Here is a 20,655-nt window from a genome sequence, read left to right on the forward strand (position 1 = left end):
AACCGTGATAGCTAGACAGTTGAAATTTTCACAGATGATGTATTTCTGTTGCCGCTATAACAACAAATACTAAAAATAGAATAAAATAAAGATTTAAGTGGGGCTCCCATACAACAAACGTGATTTTTGACCGAAGTTAAGCAACGTCGGGCGGGGTCAGTACTTGGATGGGTGACCGTTTTTTTGCATGTTTTGCTCTATTTTTTGTTGATGGTGCGGAACCCTCCGTGCGCGAGTCCGACTCGCACTTGGCCGGTTTTTTATTATGTACCTATCAGTACCAGTAAGGAAACAGTAAAATGTTGTTTTATTTGTAGTGACAAACAAGGACATGGCCCTTACAGCAGAACCATGCGGCAATGACAGTAAATAAGACACAATTTATTAAACTAAAGTATATTTTACATACTTTCTCAAATATTCGCATAATTACTAAACCGATTACAAAAATAGTGTTCTTATAAATAAAAAATATATTTCATAATTACAACATTATAAATTCACGTCTCAAAAACAATTTTTACTTACAAATTCATACACAAATTAATTAGGTTTAAATGTTATTTATATAACGGTATCGAATTTTACTAATAGGATATTTACAATAAAGTGAATGGAAGACTTAGAATTAGATTGACTATTTTAATTATTCCGATTTAGATTATAGTCTTAACAATCTTACAATATGTCATGTTTACGAGATAGCTACCATTAGAGAAAGCAACCTACGTTTAGTACATGACAAACTAAACTTTAATGACGTAAATGTCCCAGTACTTGCCACTAGCCCAATAGTTGCCACCTTCTAATGAAGGTTGTATAATTATAACGGTGCCAACAGTTGATGTCAAACATTAGGACATTTACCTTAGATACTTATCAAAATACTAAACAAAAGATTAGTGGACTTTTGGATATTAAAATATAATTCATAAATTATTTTACTCCTAGTAAATAACTAATATTTAATACATAATGTGGTTATGTATATTGTTAGAAATTATAAAAATAACAAACTCTTTTATACACCATTTGAGCACCATGCTGAATTAAAAATTTAAAATTATAACAAAAACACGCGGAATAAATGAAATGTTTAAAACAATGTCATTCACTGTCATTTTAAAAGCATATACATGGTTCAGCAATTGATTAAATGATTGTAGTGTATAATAAGCCTTAACACGTGGTTAACTAAGTATTAGATTCAGTTTTATAAACTGAGTATTATCATGTATTATATACAAAAATAATCGGCCTTTACATGAAAAAAGAATAAATAAAAACATACCTAACTTCATCAATACATAACAAACAAAACATGGATACAACATGGATATTCTATAGGTAATAGATATTTAGTTATTATACTATTTATGGTGACTATGGTAAAAGTTGCTGCCGTGTGGTGGCCGGCTTTAGAATAGCGCCAACCCTCACATGGGATAAGGGTGTCGTACGAGGCGACTAAGTCCACAAACGAAGCAAAAAGCTGTTTCGTCACAGGGGAGATGGACCTCTTAGCATTGGCTTGCAATCCATCTAGGAGAAGGATACTCCAAAATTAAATCCCGGTATGGAGTTACCGTAAGGCGCGAGTAGGGTCCAACCTGAAATAAGCGGCAGATTCCTGCAGCCGACCTGCCTCCACACGTATTGGCTCGCCTTTCCTGTGGGTTAAGACAGTAAAGCCGAGAGGGTAATGCAGGTGCTGGGCATCCCTGCGTTTCCTTAATTCCGTCCCAGGCGGTGTTAAGTCTGGAGAGGTCATTGTCTCTCCGATTTGCACCATAAATCGTCTGCAATAGACGCAAAGGCCAATTGGTAAAAGTTGAAGATCGGTAAAAATAAAATAAAAAAGGGAAACCAACGTCATTAAACAACTTTAGAAAATTGATATACATTCACATGTATTTTTGTTATTGGAAATATGGTAACACGATATTTTGGCATTCCGGTCACCCTGTTAAAATATAACGATAATCACTTAACTAAAGTTAATGGCAATATAACAAACTACGCCGCAACGTAGGATTGTTCCGACAATTGCAATTTAAAAGATTTAAGTTGGCAAGCTTTGAGACTACAAATTCATATTAATAAATAAACTTTAGGATTTTGCCATCTCCGAACCTAAGTCGTATTTACCCGCAGTGACGCCAAAAGCGACCTCTCGTGGCCAGCTTCGCCAGTCGCGTTCTCGAATATCGAGTCTACGACTCTTAAATTCAATTCATCCATGTCTTTTTCATAAACAAGTTTCCTGCCTCAAAATGGTCATAACCACCACAATCGGTAAAGTCAGTGTTAAGCTTGCTCTTAAAGGCTATTCGGAAAAATTTGAGGTTAGAAAGTAGTTTAGTAAAAAGCACCAGCTTATAGTTTAGAAGGTGGCGTCCCAGCCGGAAAGGTCGTCCGGTGGCGGTTCGTCGGCGTCAGGCGGGTACTGGTCGAAGTTGTGCGTGTCCACGGGGTTTTTGACGACGGGCATGATGGGTGGGTCCAGGGTGCGCTGCGCCAGGCCCTCCCAGTTGAAGCCGTCGAACCATCTGGAATGGGATTCGGGAGTTAGTTAGTTCCGTACCCAAAGGGTAAGAAACGGGACCCTAATTACTAAGACTTCGCTGTCCGTCCGTCCGTCAATCCGTCAGTCCGTCAGTCCGTCCGTCCATCCGTCCGTCTGTCACCAGGCTGTATCTCATGAATCGCGATAGCTAGACAGTTGAAATTTTCACAAATGATGTATCTCTGTTGCCGCTATAACAACAAATACTAAAAATAAAATAAGTATTTAAGGGGGCTCCCATACAACAATCACGATTTTTTTGCTCTATTATTTGTTGATGGTGCGGAACCCTCCCTGCGCGAGTCCGACTCGCACTTGGCCGGTTTTTTTTTTGTGTCTGGTTGAACTACGCTGCGTAGATATAGTATGGGGAGACAAGCAAGTTACATATAATATGACGCTGCTTCTGATAGGCGGATCAGAAGATAATGATTTATTTCACAAAATAATCGAAGGTAGTTAGATTTTTCAATTGAGAACTAAACTGTTAAGACGACAACGGTTTCACTCACTTGAATTCTTAGGCCCACTTGCACCATCCCACTAACCCGGGGTCAAGCGGTTAAACCGTTAACCCAATGTCAAATTGTACTGGTAACCATGGTAACTCAGGGTTTAACCGGTTAACCCCTGGTTAGTGGAATGGTGCAAGTGGCTCTTAGTCGCTATTGGCGACATGCGAGTGAAACCGTTGTCGCCTAAACAGTTTAAAATATGTCTCACGAAAATTTAATATCGATAATTGACAACTAGGTCAAGCCCAGTTCGTCGGTGTTAATTAAAGGCGACTGTTGGAAGTTGTTTAGTTTCATCTATCGAGCGAGAAATTTAAAAATAAGAACCATTTCATCCTATCGTCTGGTTTTCCCTTAAATAGTGAACACTTACTTGTGCTTCTGTATTTCCGTGATGCCTCCTCGTTGGTAGCCAAGCCGCTCGGCCGGGTTGTCCCTGCACAGCTTCTTGATGAGATTGGCCGCGTTCCTTGTTATGCAGCGCGGGAACTCCACGGCGTCGATGCCTTTCAGGATCTTATTATAGGTCTTCATCGGGTCGGCGCCCGTGAACGGCGGCGAGCCTGTGAGCAGCTCGAACATGAGGACACCTGGAATGTTAAGATTGAATGTCAGTAACAGCGCCATCTGTCGGTGAGTAGCCGAACTGCTAGAACAAGTCGCAAACGGGAACGCTAGCCGCTAGCGCCATCTTTTGAACAGTAAAGAATATAACTGTCTTTGTTTAGCTTGGTATTATGGAGAAAACAACAAAGGTACTTTTAAAAAAGCGGCCAAGTGCGAGTCGGACTCGCCCATGAAGGGTTCCGTATTTAGGCGATTTATGACGTATAAAAAAAAACTACTTACTAGATCTCGTTCAAACCAATTTTCGGTGGAAGTTTACATGGTAATGTACATCATATATTTTTTTTAGTTTTATCATTCTCTTATTTTAGAAGTTACAGGGGGGGGACACACATTTTACCACTTTGGAAGTGTCTCTCGCGCAAACTATTCAGTTTAGAAAAAAATGATATTAGAAACCTCAATATCATTTTTGAAGACCTATCCATAGATACCCCACACGTATGGGTTTGATGAAAAAAAAAATTTGAGTTTCAGTTCGAAGTATGGGGAACCCCAAAAATTTATTGTTTTTTTTCTATTTTTGTGTGAAAATCTTAATGCGGTTCACAGAATACATCTACTTACCAAGTTTCAACAGTATAATTCTTATAGTTTCGTAGAAAAGTGGCTGTAACATACGGACGGACAGACAGACGGACAGACGGACAGACAGACAGACAGACAGACATGACGAATCTATAAGGGTTCCGTTTTTTGCCATTTGGCTACGGAACCCTAAAAATGTCTAGTTGACGTGCATTGCAACAAAAAAAAATAAGGTGCATCTCTGTCACTACATAACACTCAATTGCACTCACTCTGTGTTACTTTGTGTTAAAGTTTCCTTAGAAAGTGTGAGTTTTATTCGCATTCAGTCATACTGTGCTGCCTTTTCTTCCCATCTCTTACCTAAGGACCAATAATCCGCGCTGATGTCGTGACCTCTATTCATGATGACCTCAGGCGCCACATATTCCGGAGTACCGCAGAACGTCCACGTCTTGCGACTGGCCTGAAGCTTCTTGGAGAAGCCGAAGTCCACCAGTTTCACGTAGCCCTTGGAGTCCAAGAGGAGATTTTCGGGTTTAAGATCCCTAGAACATAATGGTGGTGCTTGGTGATGGTTAAGTGTTCATTGAACTACGTAATTTTCAAACAAAACAACATAAGATAAAAGATAGTTTATTCAAGTAGGCATAATTACAATGCGCTTATGAACGTCAAATAAAGCTACACCGGCTCCAACCCTACACCTCTGCCCTGAGAAGATTTAAATCCCCCCTCAATTGGAGGAGGGTATCCCAATATGGGACCGGCAACAAACTCGGCGGGACACATCTTTTCAAAAAAAATTGCATCTTATAGTTTTACATAATAGATGTAAGTGAACCATACCGGTTTACATTACATTGCTGTTATTGAGCCCGGCTGCCTGTCTTCTGTTTGTCTCACAGATCTAAAATTACGCTTACGCTTAAAGTTAATTGAAGTGTTTGTTAGGTAACCGTAAAAGTATAAAACTTTGCCCTTTAACATAACTTCGCCCACCGCGTCAGAGTAACTGTACTGTGTGTGAAGGTAGTCTATCTGTAGTAACTACATACTAAGTTATTTCGCTTTTACAGAACTGTGACGGGGAAGTTATGTTAAACGGCAAAGTTTTATTATTTTATGGTTTAAAATTGTATTTGCGTATGTTTACCATGTTGCATCGTATAATCAAGAACAGTTATGCTAAGGTTATGCTAAGAATAAAAAAACCTTAAATTTCTAAATGCACATGGCGATCCTGAATACCTCTAATAAAATACCAGTTAGTAACTTTTCTGCCTCGAAAAACATGATTTTGATTGAAATAGCTTCAAGCGGCATATGACATCATCAAATCTTAAAACAGGTAAATCTAAATTTAGAACGACTCTTTAGGTTATTTACGTACGTGGATTAGCAATTCACAGACTTCTTTTGTTTTGAACAACTACTGTCGTTGTTCTATTGTGTCTGTCGTTCTGAGTTCTGAGTTATTAAAACGTTACCTACTTAATCACATTTACCTCCATTTATTAATTTGTCTTGATGTTTCGAGCATGAAGTAAAAATAATATGTCAGCAAGACTGAACACGACACGTTAACAGCCAAGGAACAGTAAGATAATAAAAGTATGTCACATTACCAAGACAAATAAAATAATGAAAGTGTATATTATAAGTCACATTACCAAGACAAATAAAATAATGAAAGTGTAAAGAAAATACTGTGGGAAATTAGTTCTTCTGAACGAACAATACCTACATGTAAGAGTAAATGAAGTTTACCTGTATATAATATTCCTAGAATGTAGATAGTGGAACGCCTCTACCACACAAGCTGTGTAGAACCTTGTTGTTGCGTCGTCAAATTGTCCTGGAACCGATAAACATTCATAATTAATTATATTTACGATAACTCTAGACAAATAAAATTGACCTAATCCCAAAATAACAGGCTTCTCCGCATACGAGTCATCTGTAACAAATATGCGTGTTCATCTCACGAACACATGCCCATACTGGGATTCGAACCCATGAACAACAATTTCATAGGTACACAACTATGGAAAAGAGGTCGTCGACTTAAATTAGACAAAAGCTTCAATGGCTTGTTGGCTATATTAAGGCCACAAAGGAATGTATTTACAATGGCCACAAGTAAGCCCTTTTCTATATTTGGTTAGAAGTTATTGCCTTCATTATACAATGTATATTCAAATATCTATAGAAACTTTGAACAGGCTTGCTTTAGACTATATAAGCCAGACTATATAATTAATATTTAGTGCATACGAAAAACCTATATTATATAGTAAAGATTGAATATACTTATAGGTAATAAAACTAATAAAATATAAGGCATTCTGTAGAACTGGAGGTACCTAATAAGGAGCGCTCAGAAAAAGCATTTGCTATATAGGTAACCTATTGTAGATGTAGATCATATGTTTTTGCTTAATTTTAACGTTTTTATTTTAAATATTTTCTCCCTATATGAGCATCAGCTCTCTTCTTCAATACACATTATGCACACTGATATATAATACGACGAATATAACAAAACCTCACCTTTATCCCTGAGTATCGTCCACAGCTCTCCGCCAAGACACGTCTCCATCAGCATATACAAGTACTTCCGATCCTTAAACGTCTTGTACAGTTTCACAATAAACTCGCAGTTCATCTCCGACATGATCTCCTTCTCCGACATGATGTGCTGCTGCTGTCTCGTTTCAACGATTTGGGCCTTCTTCATCTGTTTCAGGGCGAAGGACCTGCTCGGATCTCCCTGGATCTGGACGAGCTCCACGCGGCCGAAGCCGCCGATGCCGAGGGTCGCGATGATGCGCAGGTCTGAGAGGCGCAAGTTTGCGAATTCTTCGTTAAGTCTGGAAATATTTAGGTTATTGACATTTTCAAAATAAAAGTAATTAGGTACCTACACAGCCACACAGGTACGTAAATAGATTTGTCACTGCCACAATTTCAAACAAACTGTAGGCACGAAGTATAAGTTTATGTGGGAGCTAAAAATCTAAATTCGTCAGAGCTACCGATCCAATACCTATATCCTTATGTCCCCAACAGCATCATACACTAGTAACATTTTGTGGCTTGTATGGTCCTTTCGTCTTTCGATAGCTATTAACTTATTAAGAATAAGACTGTCGAACATTTCAATTAACATAAACGTTAAATTCTTTTCTAACAATAAGGTTGAGCAATACAGCAACGTAGACAATTTCGAAATATTTAATAGTCCTGATGCAATTGCACCTACAATTAACTCTTTTGTTATTAATTAACTTTTGTTCATTCTCAATTTCATTTCCATTATATTTGACGAAGCTATCTTCTATACAGGCGTATTGTGTTCTCAGGTGTCATTCACATCGCTTGCAGAGCTCGGACTAGTTGATGATTCGTAGGACCAATATATAAACGCCCTCAGATATCCGACGTTTATTACAGATTTAGAGGCCACGATACGCTGGTTCGCCCAAAGACTCGACGCGCCCACGCTTCGGCAAACGAAGAATTCACAGACTGTGCTTAGCACTTCACAATCGCATAAAACCGCGGGAATTGCAATTACTCCTCAATGCCGCTTGTTAAAACACGTGTTTTCCGAGCTAAGAGAAAAGTTAATAACCATCTTAAACACTGGCTTCCATCCTATAATTAAAGAGTTCTTTTAAACCTCATTGACATTGATAAGTTTCTTTAAATCATCCATCATGTTATTCATGTTGTGACACTTGTACATTATTTCAAAAAAACACAAAAAAAATAGTTTTTTTAATACTTACCACAATTTTCCTCGCAATTGTTAGCATCAAAGAAATAGAACGAATTAAAGACAGTGAAATCAACGTTCGTAAAGAACCAAAATATTGCATTGTTTTGATGAAAAATAAAAGATAAGCATCACAATAGTAGAAGACTCATTCAATTGAAATCTATTGTTTCGTCGAATCCGGTTTAGCTTCGGTCTTTATGATGAACTTGACATAGGAAACTCGGCTACTTCATTACTTTTTCAAATCTCATTAATTAGTCATCAGATACCTGGGTGATTATCATCTGAGAACCGCCATTCATGCGTCATAGCTGGGACGTGATCATCGGCAATTAGAATGTGACTGTTGATTTGGTAATTTGAACTGCAGGCAATTTATTGTTGCCTAACAACTTGGAAATTCGAAACACCTATTGGACTAACGTAGTGGCACAAGTGTCCGACGAGGAACCAGTTATCAAGGAAGCCGATTTTTCAATGTGGCAACACTGTCCAGTAGCTGCACAGTGTTGCCGTATTAGGAGATCGGTTCCCTACCCATATTTTCTTGGATACAAATTAAAGTCTCACCGGTGCCACTACTTTAGTTGGATTGGAATATAGTTTGACTTAGCTGCTGGTCTACTGCTCGTTGACAATAGGTTACACCTAAAGGAACAAAATTTTGTAGTTTAAAGAACCCTTACCTAGCTCTGCTCTCGCCTTCATCCTTATACTTGGTGCGGATCTCGTCAAGGGTGGAGATGAGCTGGTTGAAGGTCTCCCTGTCGATGACGAGACAAGTGGTGCCTTCGGGGGCGTCAGCAATTATATTCGCTGTTCGGAGGTCGTCGCTGAAATTTACAAAAGTTGTGATTAATTTTCGCTTACTCGTATTTTTAAAGAAAATAATTAGCAGAATAGTTATGCATATGTTATATTGAGAGTTCTTAGAATGGTGCACTACTAATACAGGATGTAGGGTTCAGTAGGGACGGATCAAAAGAAGGCCGCTGATAGAGAACCATGTTACCGATTAACGAATTGACCCCAATATGTTTAGCGAAAATTAGCCACCTAATGGTGAATCATGATAGGACCAAACATAACCAGGTATTGTAGCACCAGAGAGACGAGTTTGCAGAACATGTTTTGTATTACGTCTTAACATTCATCCTGCACCTATAAAAAATAATAAAAGGAGTCACAAAAATAGATCAGATTAAAATCTTACCCTTGTAACGCTTTTTCACCGAAGAAGTCTCCCTTAGTGAGGCTCCTGATGAATTTCTCGTCGTTATTAGGTAGCTTCTGGGTAACTTTGACCTGGAAAAAATAACAAACAATTTAGCCTCAATTTTCACATCACACGAACCGGCTTAGTCCATAGGCAGTCTAGTCATTATTAGAATAATTATACTTAAGAGGACAAGTTAAGCAGGTTCATTTAGAGTGGCGTGCGTGTCATTATAGAAAACAGCTCCCGACTAGGTGCCTACATATTTACTTAGTATTGTATAACCTACTTTATGAATGCAGTATGCTACGTGCGATTTACATTCATATCGCGTGCTATCACGGCATCAAATATCTAACACAATAGCTAGGTAGGTTTTATGTAGAATCATGGTATAATAATATACTCCGCCTGGTACTCTCTTCCGAGATTCGCGAATGACCTAACTGTCACTAATTGCCTACGTCATCATGCTGTTTACAGGTTCTCAAACTTTAAAATGTGGGAGAATTTTAACCAACGGTGAAAATTATTTTAACGGCATTAATTTTAAGTTATTCATGTAGAAACATAGTAAAATAAAACAAATCTATACTGCACTTTTCAATCCTACTCTTACAGTTCCGAATAGAGCAGCCAACCATTTTCGTAACAAAACATTAATTACCAAGCTTACGACGTGAAAAGTTTGGAAAACACTGCGACTGCTGACACTGAGCGAGAAGGAAATAACAATTAACACGCGTTCGACAAGGATGACGGTCAGGGACAAAATGGCGGATTGTCAAATGTGACAGGGCTATCCTGTGTTGCCAGTAGTGTAAACAGAATTACCCGAACGTTTGAAATTTCTTTCGTGAATCGGAAGATATTGTTAACGAATAATTAAAAATGACGTGTTATTGTAAAATTTAAGATAAAATACATATAAATGAAAATTATAAAATTATAAAGAAATATTTTAACTTATTAACCATAGATATAATGTACCCATGTAACATGTTATGTTGAAATAAAGTGGCAATGTTATTGTGACGTAGGCAAGTGACACTCTGGGAAGAGAAGACCATGTTTTATTAGACCATGTGTAGAATCATTAGACCGTTTTACATAAATTTTAGGTAGGTACCAACTAACAACATGAGGTGCCACGAATTTTTACACAACCCAGTATAAAGTTACGTTATATCACAAAAATTTTATAAGTATTAATTTTTAGTGTACCAATGCTTAATGGGTTGGTTAGTTATTCTGTAGCTGTTACGTAAATTAGTTTCCATAAAATGGTAAGTAAACCTTTCCGCCAACTTCAGAATCGTAACCGGTTTGACTGTTATTAGGTATATTAAAATATTGTTATTTTCATAATTCACATTATGCAATGAGGTAACGGTTAATTTAGCAAACCGCACAAAAAGTCATAAAAAGTCAGGTTCCTAATCCAACAAACTAGCAACGAACTGGATAAGATCAAAAAAGTGACTTGCTTATTCAGTGAGGTAACCGCATCATGTCAAACTAAAGAGGCTTAAGCGTATTCCATGATAACCTAACGTTTGACTCACAGATGATTTTGCATTTTCTACCTTATCACACATGAAATAAAATCCTTATTTATAACATAACCCCTAAAAGTATTATCCACATAATATACACTTTATGATCATATAACTAAGGTACAAAATCAAATGTAGCAAGACCGTCACTCCCAAACTTGACCGCGTACATAGAAAAAATTACTTAGGCCCTTTTGCAAACACGAGTATCTACGGAAGCGGATGAGATAACTATGGTTGAAGTAACAAGTTTACTTTACGTAAATACGGCCATTTCACAAGTTACCGGCCATTCTCGTTACGGATTAGTTAGTTCATCTACTTTCTTTTGGAATATTGTATTTATTGTCCGATTTGTCAGGGTTAATTGAGTGTTGTTGAGGTTACACTTTCCCTTTGCTATGCCTGAGGAGAAGTTAATGTATTTTATTATGCTTGGGTAGTTAAAATTCTAATACATTTTGGTTACGTGGACTCCAATAGCATTTTCTGACGAAATTGTCTGAGAGTGAGATGAACGGGTTGTAACAAAATAACTAATGATTCCAAAAGGCTGAGGGCTGAGATACATAGTAGGTAATGACATCTTTTCTAAACTTTGACTTCATATCCATTCTAAATATGTACTTCCAAGACGCGAAAAAAATAAAAACAATAATTTACTAGATCATCAAATTCGAAATTCTAACCCCTTCGTTAGGATAGTATAAGTATTAAATAAATAAATTAACAGGTAATTGTACATTAATAAAGAAATAAACTAACTTAACTAAATAAAACTAAAAACTAATACTAAATAAAATTAAAATAAATCTAAAAAATTGGACGTGTTTGGCATGGTGCCGAAGACGCTGGCAGCATTTCCCCGCTGTGTAGCGAGGCTAATACGCTACGCGAGAAAGCTGCCAGCTCTTCGGTCACCAAGTATTAGGATAGAAATATATTAATTTTCCCATGATCCGATATAGGTACCTATTGATAATATATAAATAATAGGTACCGTACCATAAATATATATATACACATATACATTGGGTTCTGCTCGATTAATATGAAAATTTATAGTTTTGTTTATACAATGCCCTTGGATTGACCCCAAGGTCAAGTACCTTACAGTAACCGAATGAATGAATGAGGAAACGTGCTTTGTACTTGCAGTTTAATTCTCACGGTAATAAATATTATAGCAATTCATTTTGGCAGTTAAAGTAAAACATCACGTCCTCGAAGCTCCTTTGTTATAAATCCAATATAATATAATTACCTATATACACAGTCCATACTCTTGGTATGCGTAAAAAGAAAACAATATATAACATTGATTCAAGGAAGTAAAGAGAATTTAGGATTAACTACGTTAATTAACAAAGGGTTGATGTCTGTTTTTATCTCTCACTGGCCTAACATAATTATGTAACCTATGTGACCTAACATAGGTTAAATGGTCGATTATCTCCTACGCATCACATCACACATGCAATAGTACCTAAGCTTCTCTATTCGACGCAGCTAATGTCGAAAAATTTATTTTATTTTTAATTATAGGTACTTCGAATCCGCATCAGAGTTATGTAAATGTTTGAAATAAAAGAAATATATAAAAAAGACATTAAACACTAGAGAGATGATAACCTTGCAATTTATTACATTTTAAGGAATTCTATTTGATTACAAAGCTCATATTATTGATACTGTTTCTGAAAAAATAACTTCCTACGTACTACTAAATAGGATATGTAAAAATAGTGTTTAGCAACTAAAATTCAATACATTGTCGAAGAAAAATAAAAGCTGATTAAATAAGAGACCTTACGCCGCTCATATAAGTGTCTCAAACGAATCAAAACATCTGTTATTTCTGTTAAACTAGTAGACGCCGGTGTCGAAACAACATGTGGGTATGATACAAACATTACGAACACAGGCCGTTTCATGACGCAATATGTAATAGTTTTTCAACATCATTCGTGAAAATTGGTGTCTATACTTACGACGATTCGAAAAAAGTCGATACTTACAGCTTTATTCTTAGGTTAATTGTATTGTACAATTCCTACGGATGTCACCTTCTCTACGGTTCCGCCAGACATAATTACTATTAATTACCACTACGCATAGTACAAGTAATTAGGTACATTAAGGGTACATTGCATTGTCACTAAAGTTACGTAAGTTAAGAATACTTATACTAAATATATTATATTAATTAAGTAGGTACAAAGTGATTGAAAAGTGGTATTCTAACTTGAAAACCAGCATCTTGCATACTTACGAACATTGCAAGGTAAAATATAATTTGTAAAAGTAATTACAGTGCGATTAAACAGTCAAAAATGCAGAAAATGCAATGTACCAATTCCAACTGCACTGTAAATACATTCCCACACGGGTTAAATAATCTGGCCTCAAAATACCGCACAGCATAAGCCTCACTCAGAACACTGACCTTGGAGGCACAATAGCTTGACTTTCTGTCCTCTACCACTAAAGCTATGTGCAGTTAAAAAAATCTTTAGTCACACGCCCATTCCATATACATCAAATCTCGACCTTCGATAGACCACACTGGGGGTGGATGGCGGTGTAACAATAACAAAGTTGTGGTCAGATCAGACACAAAAGAAAGCCAGCGTTTCTATTCTAATCAAAATTCTTACGACGATATATTAATCAAATTTAAATTAAGAACCACAGAGCGACATCAGACGAGAAGCATTATTTATTGCGGAAGCGAATAAAGTACTATATACTATCTAGATGCATTGAGTAATTCAAGAATCGATTAAATAATAAAAAAACCTTTTAGACATAAATTGCACCGGCTATTGTAAAATAATTACGTGATTTGACGATTACGATATCGAAAATGAGTAATAATCGAAGGCTACGTGATTATGTTTACAAAACATAGAGGCGTGGTTGAAGAAGTCACGCCGGAGCCGGTCTCTCGAAAGTTGAACCGCGGAACGAAAGTGAAATTGTTGACTTTCGTATTTGGAGAACATCTTCACACGTACGAGCCGATGTCATCCAAATAAATAGTGATAGGTCTCAAATTTAATATGACGACAACGAACTTAAAAGAAATGACTTCTTAGATGAAAAAGTTGATAAAATATGAATCATGTTGACTAATGACTCATTCAACTCTTTGTGACTAACAAAACCTCGGTCAGTGCTGTTAGCGTTACTATGACATAATTGTCCGACCCAATTAGATGTCCAAAGATTTTTAAAAGGAGTATGTACTGATAGTAATTTTCATATAATCTAGGTCATTCTAGTTAGATTTAACAATAGATTTTTCATACCTTTATAAGGTTAATTATGCTATTTTTAATACTATAAATTGACTTGATATTTACCTGTCCTTTAGAAATGATGAAGAACGTGTCACCTCGGGCCCCTTGCCTGACGATGTAATCTCCATTCTGGTAATGCGTCTCTTCTAGCACGTCCGAGATCTTAATAAGCGTGTCCTCGGGTAAGTTCTTAAAGATCGGAACGCTGAAACAAAAAAAAAAGAAGTCAGAAACTGGACCAGTAGTTACATCATCGGAAACCGGTCAAGTGCAAGTTGATGGCGGGTGTCGGTGTTTCGGAGACTGATTGGTTTTTTATCGTCTGTGTCTAATGTGAACGTACTTCATATTTATTCTGATTGACTGCATTTCAATTAGAGCAAGTTTCGTGTTGTTGCGTTTTAATGTTTGTAAATGCTTTTAAACTAGGTTTGATTTATTAACTTATGAAATGCAGTGCCATGTAGGTAAATCAATTAGAGCCGAATAGAACGAATTGATTTGTATGCACAGTTAAATAAAGAGAGTATAGATAATATAAATTTTAAATCAATATCAAGTACATGACGCTATGTGCGTAACTGATGCGATGCTTAGTACCTATATTAAATAGAACACACAAAGGTTACGATACGATGAAGATTATTACAAAACTATGGTTCAAGAACCAAGATTGGGGCATTATTTTACGCCGTCCAGTAGAAAGTAATGGACAAAAAAATACGTACACATTACGTAATTCTCGAAATAGGTGTAAGTTAAGTTATCCCCGCAAATAGAAAACGTTTTATGCAATACATTTATCTCTATCTCGGCGTATAAAACGCTCTTTACCGAGGAATTTATAACAGTAATCATGATGTAATTGCATAATTTCTTTATATTTAATTCAGACAGTTTTGCTTTAGTTAGCAATAATGGTACGACAACGTTTATCTTTTTTGCAAATTATTTGAATATTTTGTTCGAAAATAAATCTACTTGATAATCTTGAAACGTAGATGCAGGTAAATGCCGTATACTTAAATGTTACTGGTTTGTATTGAAAGTGAGCGGCACACTAGTCTAAATTTAGAGGTTGCTTTTGTGACTTGATTAGTGTAAGACTGGTTAAGTAACCAGTATGCATAAGTATGCATAATTCGTAAAATTGATCTTTTATATAATCGGTGCTGTCCGGAAATAAATACACTCTAGAGTACTGGAAACGGGACACTTTGTATGAAAATTGTGTACAAAGTGACCCGATTTCATTGCTGTTGAGAGTACTTATTAGATAAGTATCTGAAGAGTTACTTAAATTCTAATAGTTGATTAACAAACGAATTGTAGGCACTGACATATACATAATAATAGCTGTACTTTCTTTCGGCCTTTATTAATTTGGTACCTACAACGAACACAACAAAGAATGGGACAATCAGTGGATAATTTTGATGTAAAACGTATTCACACCATGGATTTATTGTACTGCCTATCCTGTGCCATATTATTATTATTCGTGTGTTAGTGTTCTGTAACAATAAAGAGTTTATACATACATACTACATAAAGGTATTCTAAAACTGTGTAATACAAGTTGTGAGCTAATGGGACCAATGTGACATAATATCATTTAACTAAAACCAACTACCAACCAACTAGGTAAATGTTTGTGAGTAAAGTATGTCGGGGGCTTAAGGGCGTGCTAGTTACGTCTCGAATAGAGGAAAATAGCTCCGACCCTCATCATGACATACCCTGAGATCAAGCTGGTTGATAAGACTAGACTAATTTATTACCTACATATGCCACATTGAGATTGCCCTAACAGTGGTCTTGTCCAGAAAAGCTGGTGGAGGGTTCAAATCCTGGTAAAATTATGTGTAGTGTAGTGTCACATAACATGAAAATGATTTCATGAGTTTTGATTTCATAAATAAATCAAAATAGTGAGCATGTAATTTTTTGTTTGTAAGAAACATTCCTTTTTGTTACCAAATGTGTAAGGAAATCTGGAAAATAAAAAAGGAATGTTTCTTAGAAACTTTCTGGGACATTTTGGGAAATGTGGTGGAAGTTGTTCAGCTTCATGTACTTTACCAGCATACCAATTTTTATAGAAATCTAAGATGTGATCGAAATGTACAAACTTTTAGAGAATTGCTCCGAAATGGGTTTTTGTCAAATTACACCCTATCAAAATACCAGCAAATCTTTACTTTGTGCACCCAAACAACCAGTTTCAAGAATGTAATTGACAAGATTTCTACTTAAAAGAAATCGATGCATTTGCAGGACTCATTGACTGTCGGACATTGAAATATCGCATCGTGTACGTGTCGTTAAATGTTTGATTCAATTTAAGTCTGATTGAATAACAAGTATAGGGTTGCCGAAATCAGAACTTATTCTGATATGTCAGTTATTTTGTACAATTATATGAAATACGGATATACCTATCAGGTGATGTTTTTGTTTTTCTATTTCGACGTCTGTAAGAGTCATTCCCGGGAGTATAAATAAGCGAAAAATGGGAAGAATCATGAATCTTGAACTAGTATATCTATACAGCCAGTACGGGATAACCTGGGCACCTTCCTTAACAACTAGCCGGAACACTAAACCGGGAGTCGTGGAAATTGTCCAGCAGTGGGACAGCTATAATCCCCAGCATTTGAGTCACGATACAAGAAAGAGGGGACCTGACGAATTAAAAACTGTTGGTGCAACCCACGAGAGCCATAATCCCCAGCATTTGAGTTACGATACAAGAAAGAGGGGCATCACGAATTAAAAACTGTTGGTGCAACCCACGAGAGCCATGATCCCCAGCATTTGAGTGACGGTACAAGAAAAAGGGGCCTGACGAATTAAAAACTGTTGGTGCAACCCTAAACAATAGTTATTGGTGAGGACGTGGATGCAGTGAAAGGATTGCGATTATTGCGAATATCATGAAGGCGAGAACGTGCCGGTGTGTCGCAAATCGCTTGGGTAACGCGGCGCGGTGACACTACGAGTCGTACTAGTTTCAAAAACAATTCCTTTGTTTTACTCTTGTTCTCATTTGATAGGTTGTATTGTACCTTTGATTGTCTTGTGTTCACAATATAATTAGTTCTGTGTCACTACAGTTTATCTGCCTGACTAACAAGCCTGATGAGTGTTCGTTTAATTTGTCTCCATTGTGTGAGTGAGTAGAATAACTAAATACTGTATCAGTCAGTTTTCTTCTAAGTTTGCTTTGGATTTACTTATTTATTATTTTATTATATACATACGTCTACATAATACCGAGTTTCACTCCACGAAAGCATTGCATTTCTAATGCGTTAAGCGTAACAATTATAACCGTCGTCGGTAACCATATACCCCACACGATAGAGACATTAATCTTTATTGTGTTAATGCCTTCTCAGAAGATGGATCGCCATAAGAGGCGAACACGAAAGGCACATAAGGATTCACTGTAGCAGCTGCTGACATTAGCATAAGTACCTCCGCACGATATCCTTGGACAATGTGCCAGGCTGTCTGTAATTACATTAAGTACTAGAGGTAGTTGAACAGGTTTCTGTAAAGGTTCTTTGGTAATGAGTGAATTTACCTAATAATAGGTGACCAATATATAGCTCTTTTCTAATACCTTATCTGCAAAGTTTAGATTTATATTTTACTTACTATTCATTCACCACGCTTCTGCCCTACCATAACAAAGCATTGGGGTTTAAGCAACACATACTATCGTATGACCTCGGTATATTGTGCGTTCAAAAATTAAGAACAGCATTTATATTATCCTCACGTCTACTAGACGAGTCACCGATCCACAGAAGTGCGCTTTTAACATTTGTGTTTGTAATGCCAAATGCCAACTAAACTACCACGAATATTATGCACAATAGTATACGAATATATTATGTATTCGTGCATGCAAATGTCCTGGTTCAAAAGCAGAAGAGTGGGCCACTGCACGGCTAATATTTGCATAAATGTCTTGCTTGAGGTCATTATCCTTTCTTTTGTCATTGGTATTGTGCCCTAGACGGAATTCTTGAACCCTTGTGTACTCCAGCAACTTTGAATGTCTTTTGTTTGTTTGTTTTAGAGTCTTATCTTGTTAATTGTTATCAACAAGATACTAGACGACATATTTACAATATATTTTGTGTCAACAATTTCAATTAGCACGGTTAATATTTATTTAAACATTCTGTCGTGGTAAACATGCGTTAAATGATAATTAGAGATAAAAATATCAGGTAAAGAACAATATAGGTAAATTAAATATGTACAACGAGTTCCTTAGGCGGACGTCAAACAAAACAAACTTTTAAATAAAGCCAAGACGAGCGGGGTTAATGGCCTCGATGTTACAAACAACGTCCCATTACAAACAAAAAACCGAAATAGCCGTTCCAGATAGAGATGTTTTCTTCATTCAAACGTAGGAACAGAAAGTATTAAAATTGAATGCGTAGGTGAATAATTCGAATTAAGAACCATATAAGTAAAAACAGTTGTGAGTAATGTTAAAATTGTTTAAAAATCATATTACAACAATTATTTCTTATATCAAGTCTATTAAACATTAAACCGGTAATGCTGATTGTTTTGTACCCCTAGAGAGATATACCCACAACACACACACACCAGAAATTTTAGTAGATATTCTTTTAATCGAAGAATAACCAGGGCCGGATTAATCCTAAGGCAGAGTAGGCAACTGCCTATGGGCCCCGCCTCGGCTAGGGGGCCCCACGCGCGCCAAATAAAAATATTTGTTCTTTATGGTCAAAATTAAAAAAAAATGTATGGTATCTAATGTCCAATATCAGTTTCTCAGACACACAATCATTTTATAGCTTTTAAAGTATGTAATGTCGAGCACGTATTTCAGGCTCCTGAGGGCCTAAAACCTCATCAATGGAACTTCGGCCCTCCGAGTAACTCTTGTACATATGACACATATTATTGTTGGGTAACATTTGACGATTGGTTCGTGTTAGAGCGCTGCACGCTGCTTTCTTACAGCTCGATCCTCGGCGTCCGCTTTTTAACAAATATCAACATTGATTTCAGAAGCTTGGCCTTTTGCCTCGCATGAAAGCTCACCTCGTTGGTTATAAGTACGCTTTGGGCTTGTTAAGTAATGTGGAGATTGCTGAGCTCGACCTTCAGCCAAAAGTGAGGCTACCTCAATTTTTGGTTTGTCTTCCAAATCTCCTCTTCTTCAGCTTAGCCTTTGGTCTCGCTGCGCCAAGCTCGGCCTGCGGTCTCGCTTTTTAATACAATGGACATTCGTTGGTATCTGTGCTCCAGCTGAGCTTGTCCTGAAGCACGGTTTTGACCTCACATGAAAGCTCGCCTCACTGGGGAACTTCGAATTTTTAGGGCCGGCCCGGCCTTTCTAACACGCTCTCACAATTTTTTTCCAAAAAAATTCGCGCTCGCTGCGCTCGCGTTTTTTGCTGGTTGGCCCTGTACATACATGGAAAATCATTATTAGTAGTTTAATTTTAATCATGTGGCTCAGCGTATGGTCTTACGGTCGGACAATCGCTGTTCAGCCTCGCAAAATATTAAACTACCTAGCGAAAAACACATCGCTCGGTTTGTTCGGATCGGCTCAACCGACACCTGAAGGTTGAAATTAAAACCGAAAACTTACTTCCCTATACTGAACATTATGTATGCAGAATTGACTATAAGGGGGCCCCGAGCATTGCACTGCCTAGGGGCCCCGACACGCTTAATCCGGCTCTGAGAATAACCATTAAAGCAATATGCCGAGTTTTTAAGCTCCTGTCAAAAAACAACTCCGTAGCTTTAATTGACAGGTTTAAAAATATCGCCTCAATTAAATCGTACGAAGAACTTCCGAAACATTTCAAGTCTGGTTGAACGTGTCTTATCAGCGACGTCATGCATTTCTGGGTCATCCTGATTGCTAGTTGGACAGAGCAGTTTTTATTCGGGTCTCAGTACGTGTTGTAACCTTAACGAGCCCTGGGTTTAAATATTTATATGATGATAAAGAGTTGTTAAACTTAAAATATACCTGTTGTACCGCTCAATTGACTATGTGGTACATTACGAGGAATCTTCATTATAGTCGGAATAACGTAAGCTAAGGCTATCAGTTAAGCGGTAGGTCTTGGCTTAATAAATAGTGTAAATTAATACTTAACTGTCAAATATAATTTCTTACGTTATGCCGACTATAGCTGTTCCCTAAGAGACATATTAGGTCAATACCTGACTTATCGGCGACCGGACAATAATTATGGAAATACTACCAACTACTACCTACTACCTAGGTCCAGTGATGTAATATCATATTCATTACATCGCTTAGCAAACTAACAAGATGCTGATGGCGAAGGCATGGAAGGCTAGAATAAATTTTCAACAATTTAGGTACATTTCTACGACGATTACAACCCAAACATTGCTGTTACCCAAATATTTTTGGTTTTCCCATAGATTCTTCGTCACATTTCGCAATTATAATGCGTCTATTTTAAACTCATTTGCGCGCTTTACGGAACCTATTGACTGAATGCGACTGGGTAATTC

The 20,655-nt window shown here is 37.0% G+C and overlaps 1 protein-coding gene and 1 long non-coding RNA gene across 5 annotated transcripts in view; one reads left to right on the forward strand and one right to left on the reverse strand.

Moving 5' to 3' along the window:
• The window catches only part of LOC134654145 (uncharacterized), a 299,175-nt gene that overhangs the window by 238,808 nt on the left and 39,712 nt on the right, over positions 1 to 20,655 (forward strand). The window lies entirely within an intron of this gene.
• LOC134654116 (cGMP-dependent protein kinase, isozyme 2 forms cD4/T1/T3A/T3B) overlaps positions 2,326 to 20,655 on the reverse strand; it is a 123,701-nt gene continuing 105,371 nt past the window's right edge. For all 4 annotated transcript variants that reach the window (XM_063509546.1, XM_063509547.1, XM_063509548.1 and 1 more), the window contains 8 exons: positions 14,158 to 14,299; positions 9,234 to 9,325; positions 8,707 to 8,853; positions 6,790 to 7,109; positions 6,007 to 6,094; positions 4,600 to 4,784; positions 3,455 to 3,671; positions 2,326 to 2,549 (listed from right to left, as the gene is read on the reverse strand). In XM_063509546.1, coding sequence (XP_063365616.1) covers positions 2,384 to 2,549; positions 3,455 to 3,671; positions 4,600 to 4,784; positions 6,007 to 6,094; positions 6,790 to 7,109; positions 8,707 to 8,853; positions 9,234 to 9,325; positions 14,158 to 14,299 — 1,357 coding nt within the window. In that variant the 3' untranslated portion in view covers positions 2,326 to 2,383. The remainder of the gene's footprint in view (positions 2,550 to 3,454; positions 3,672 to 4,599; positions 4,785 to 6,006; positions 6,095 to 6,789; positions 7,110 to 8,706; positions 8,854 to 9,233; positions 9,326 to 14,157; positions 14,300 to 20,655) is intronic.

The sequence above is a fragment of the Cydia amplana genome, chromosome 14 (genome assembly GCF_948474715.1).
Source record: "Cydia amplana chromosome 14, ilCydAmpl1.1, whole genome shotgun sequence".
Lineage (NCBI taxonomy): Eukaryota > Metazoa > Arthropoda > Insecta > Lepidoptera > Tortricidae > Cydia > Cydia amplana.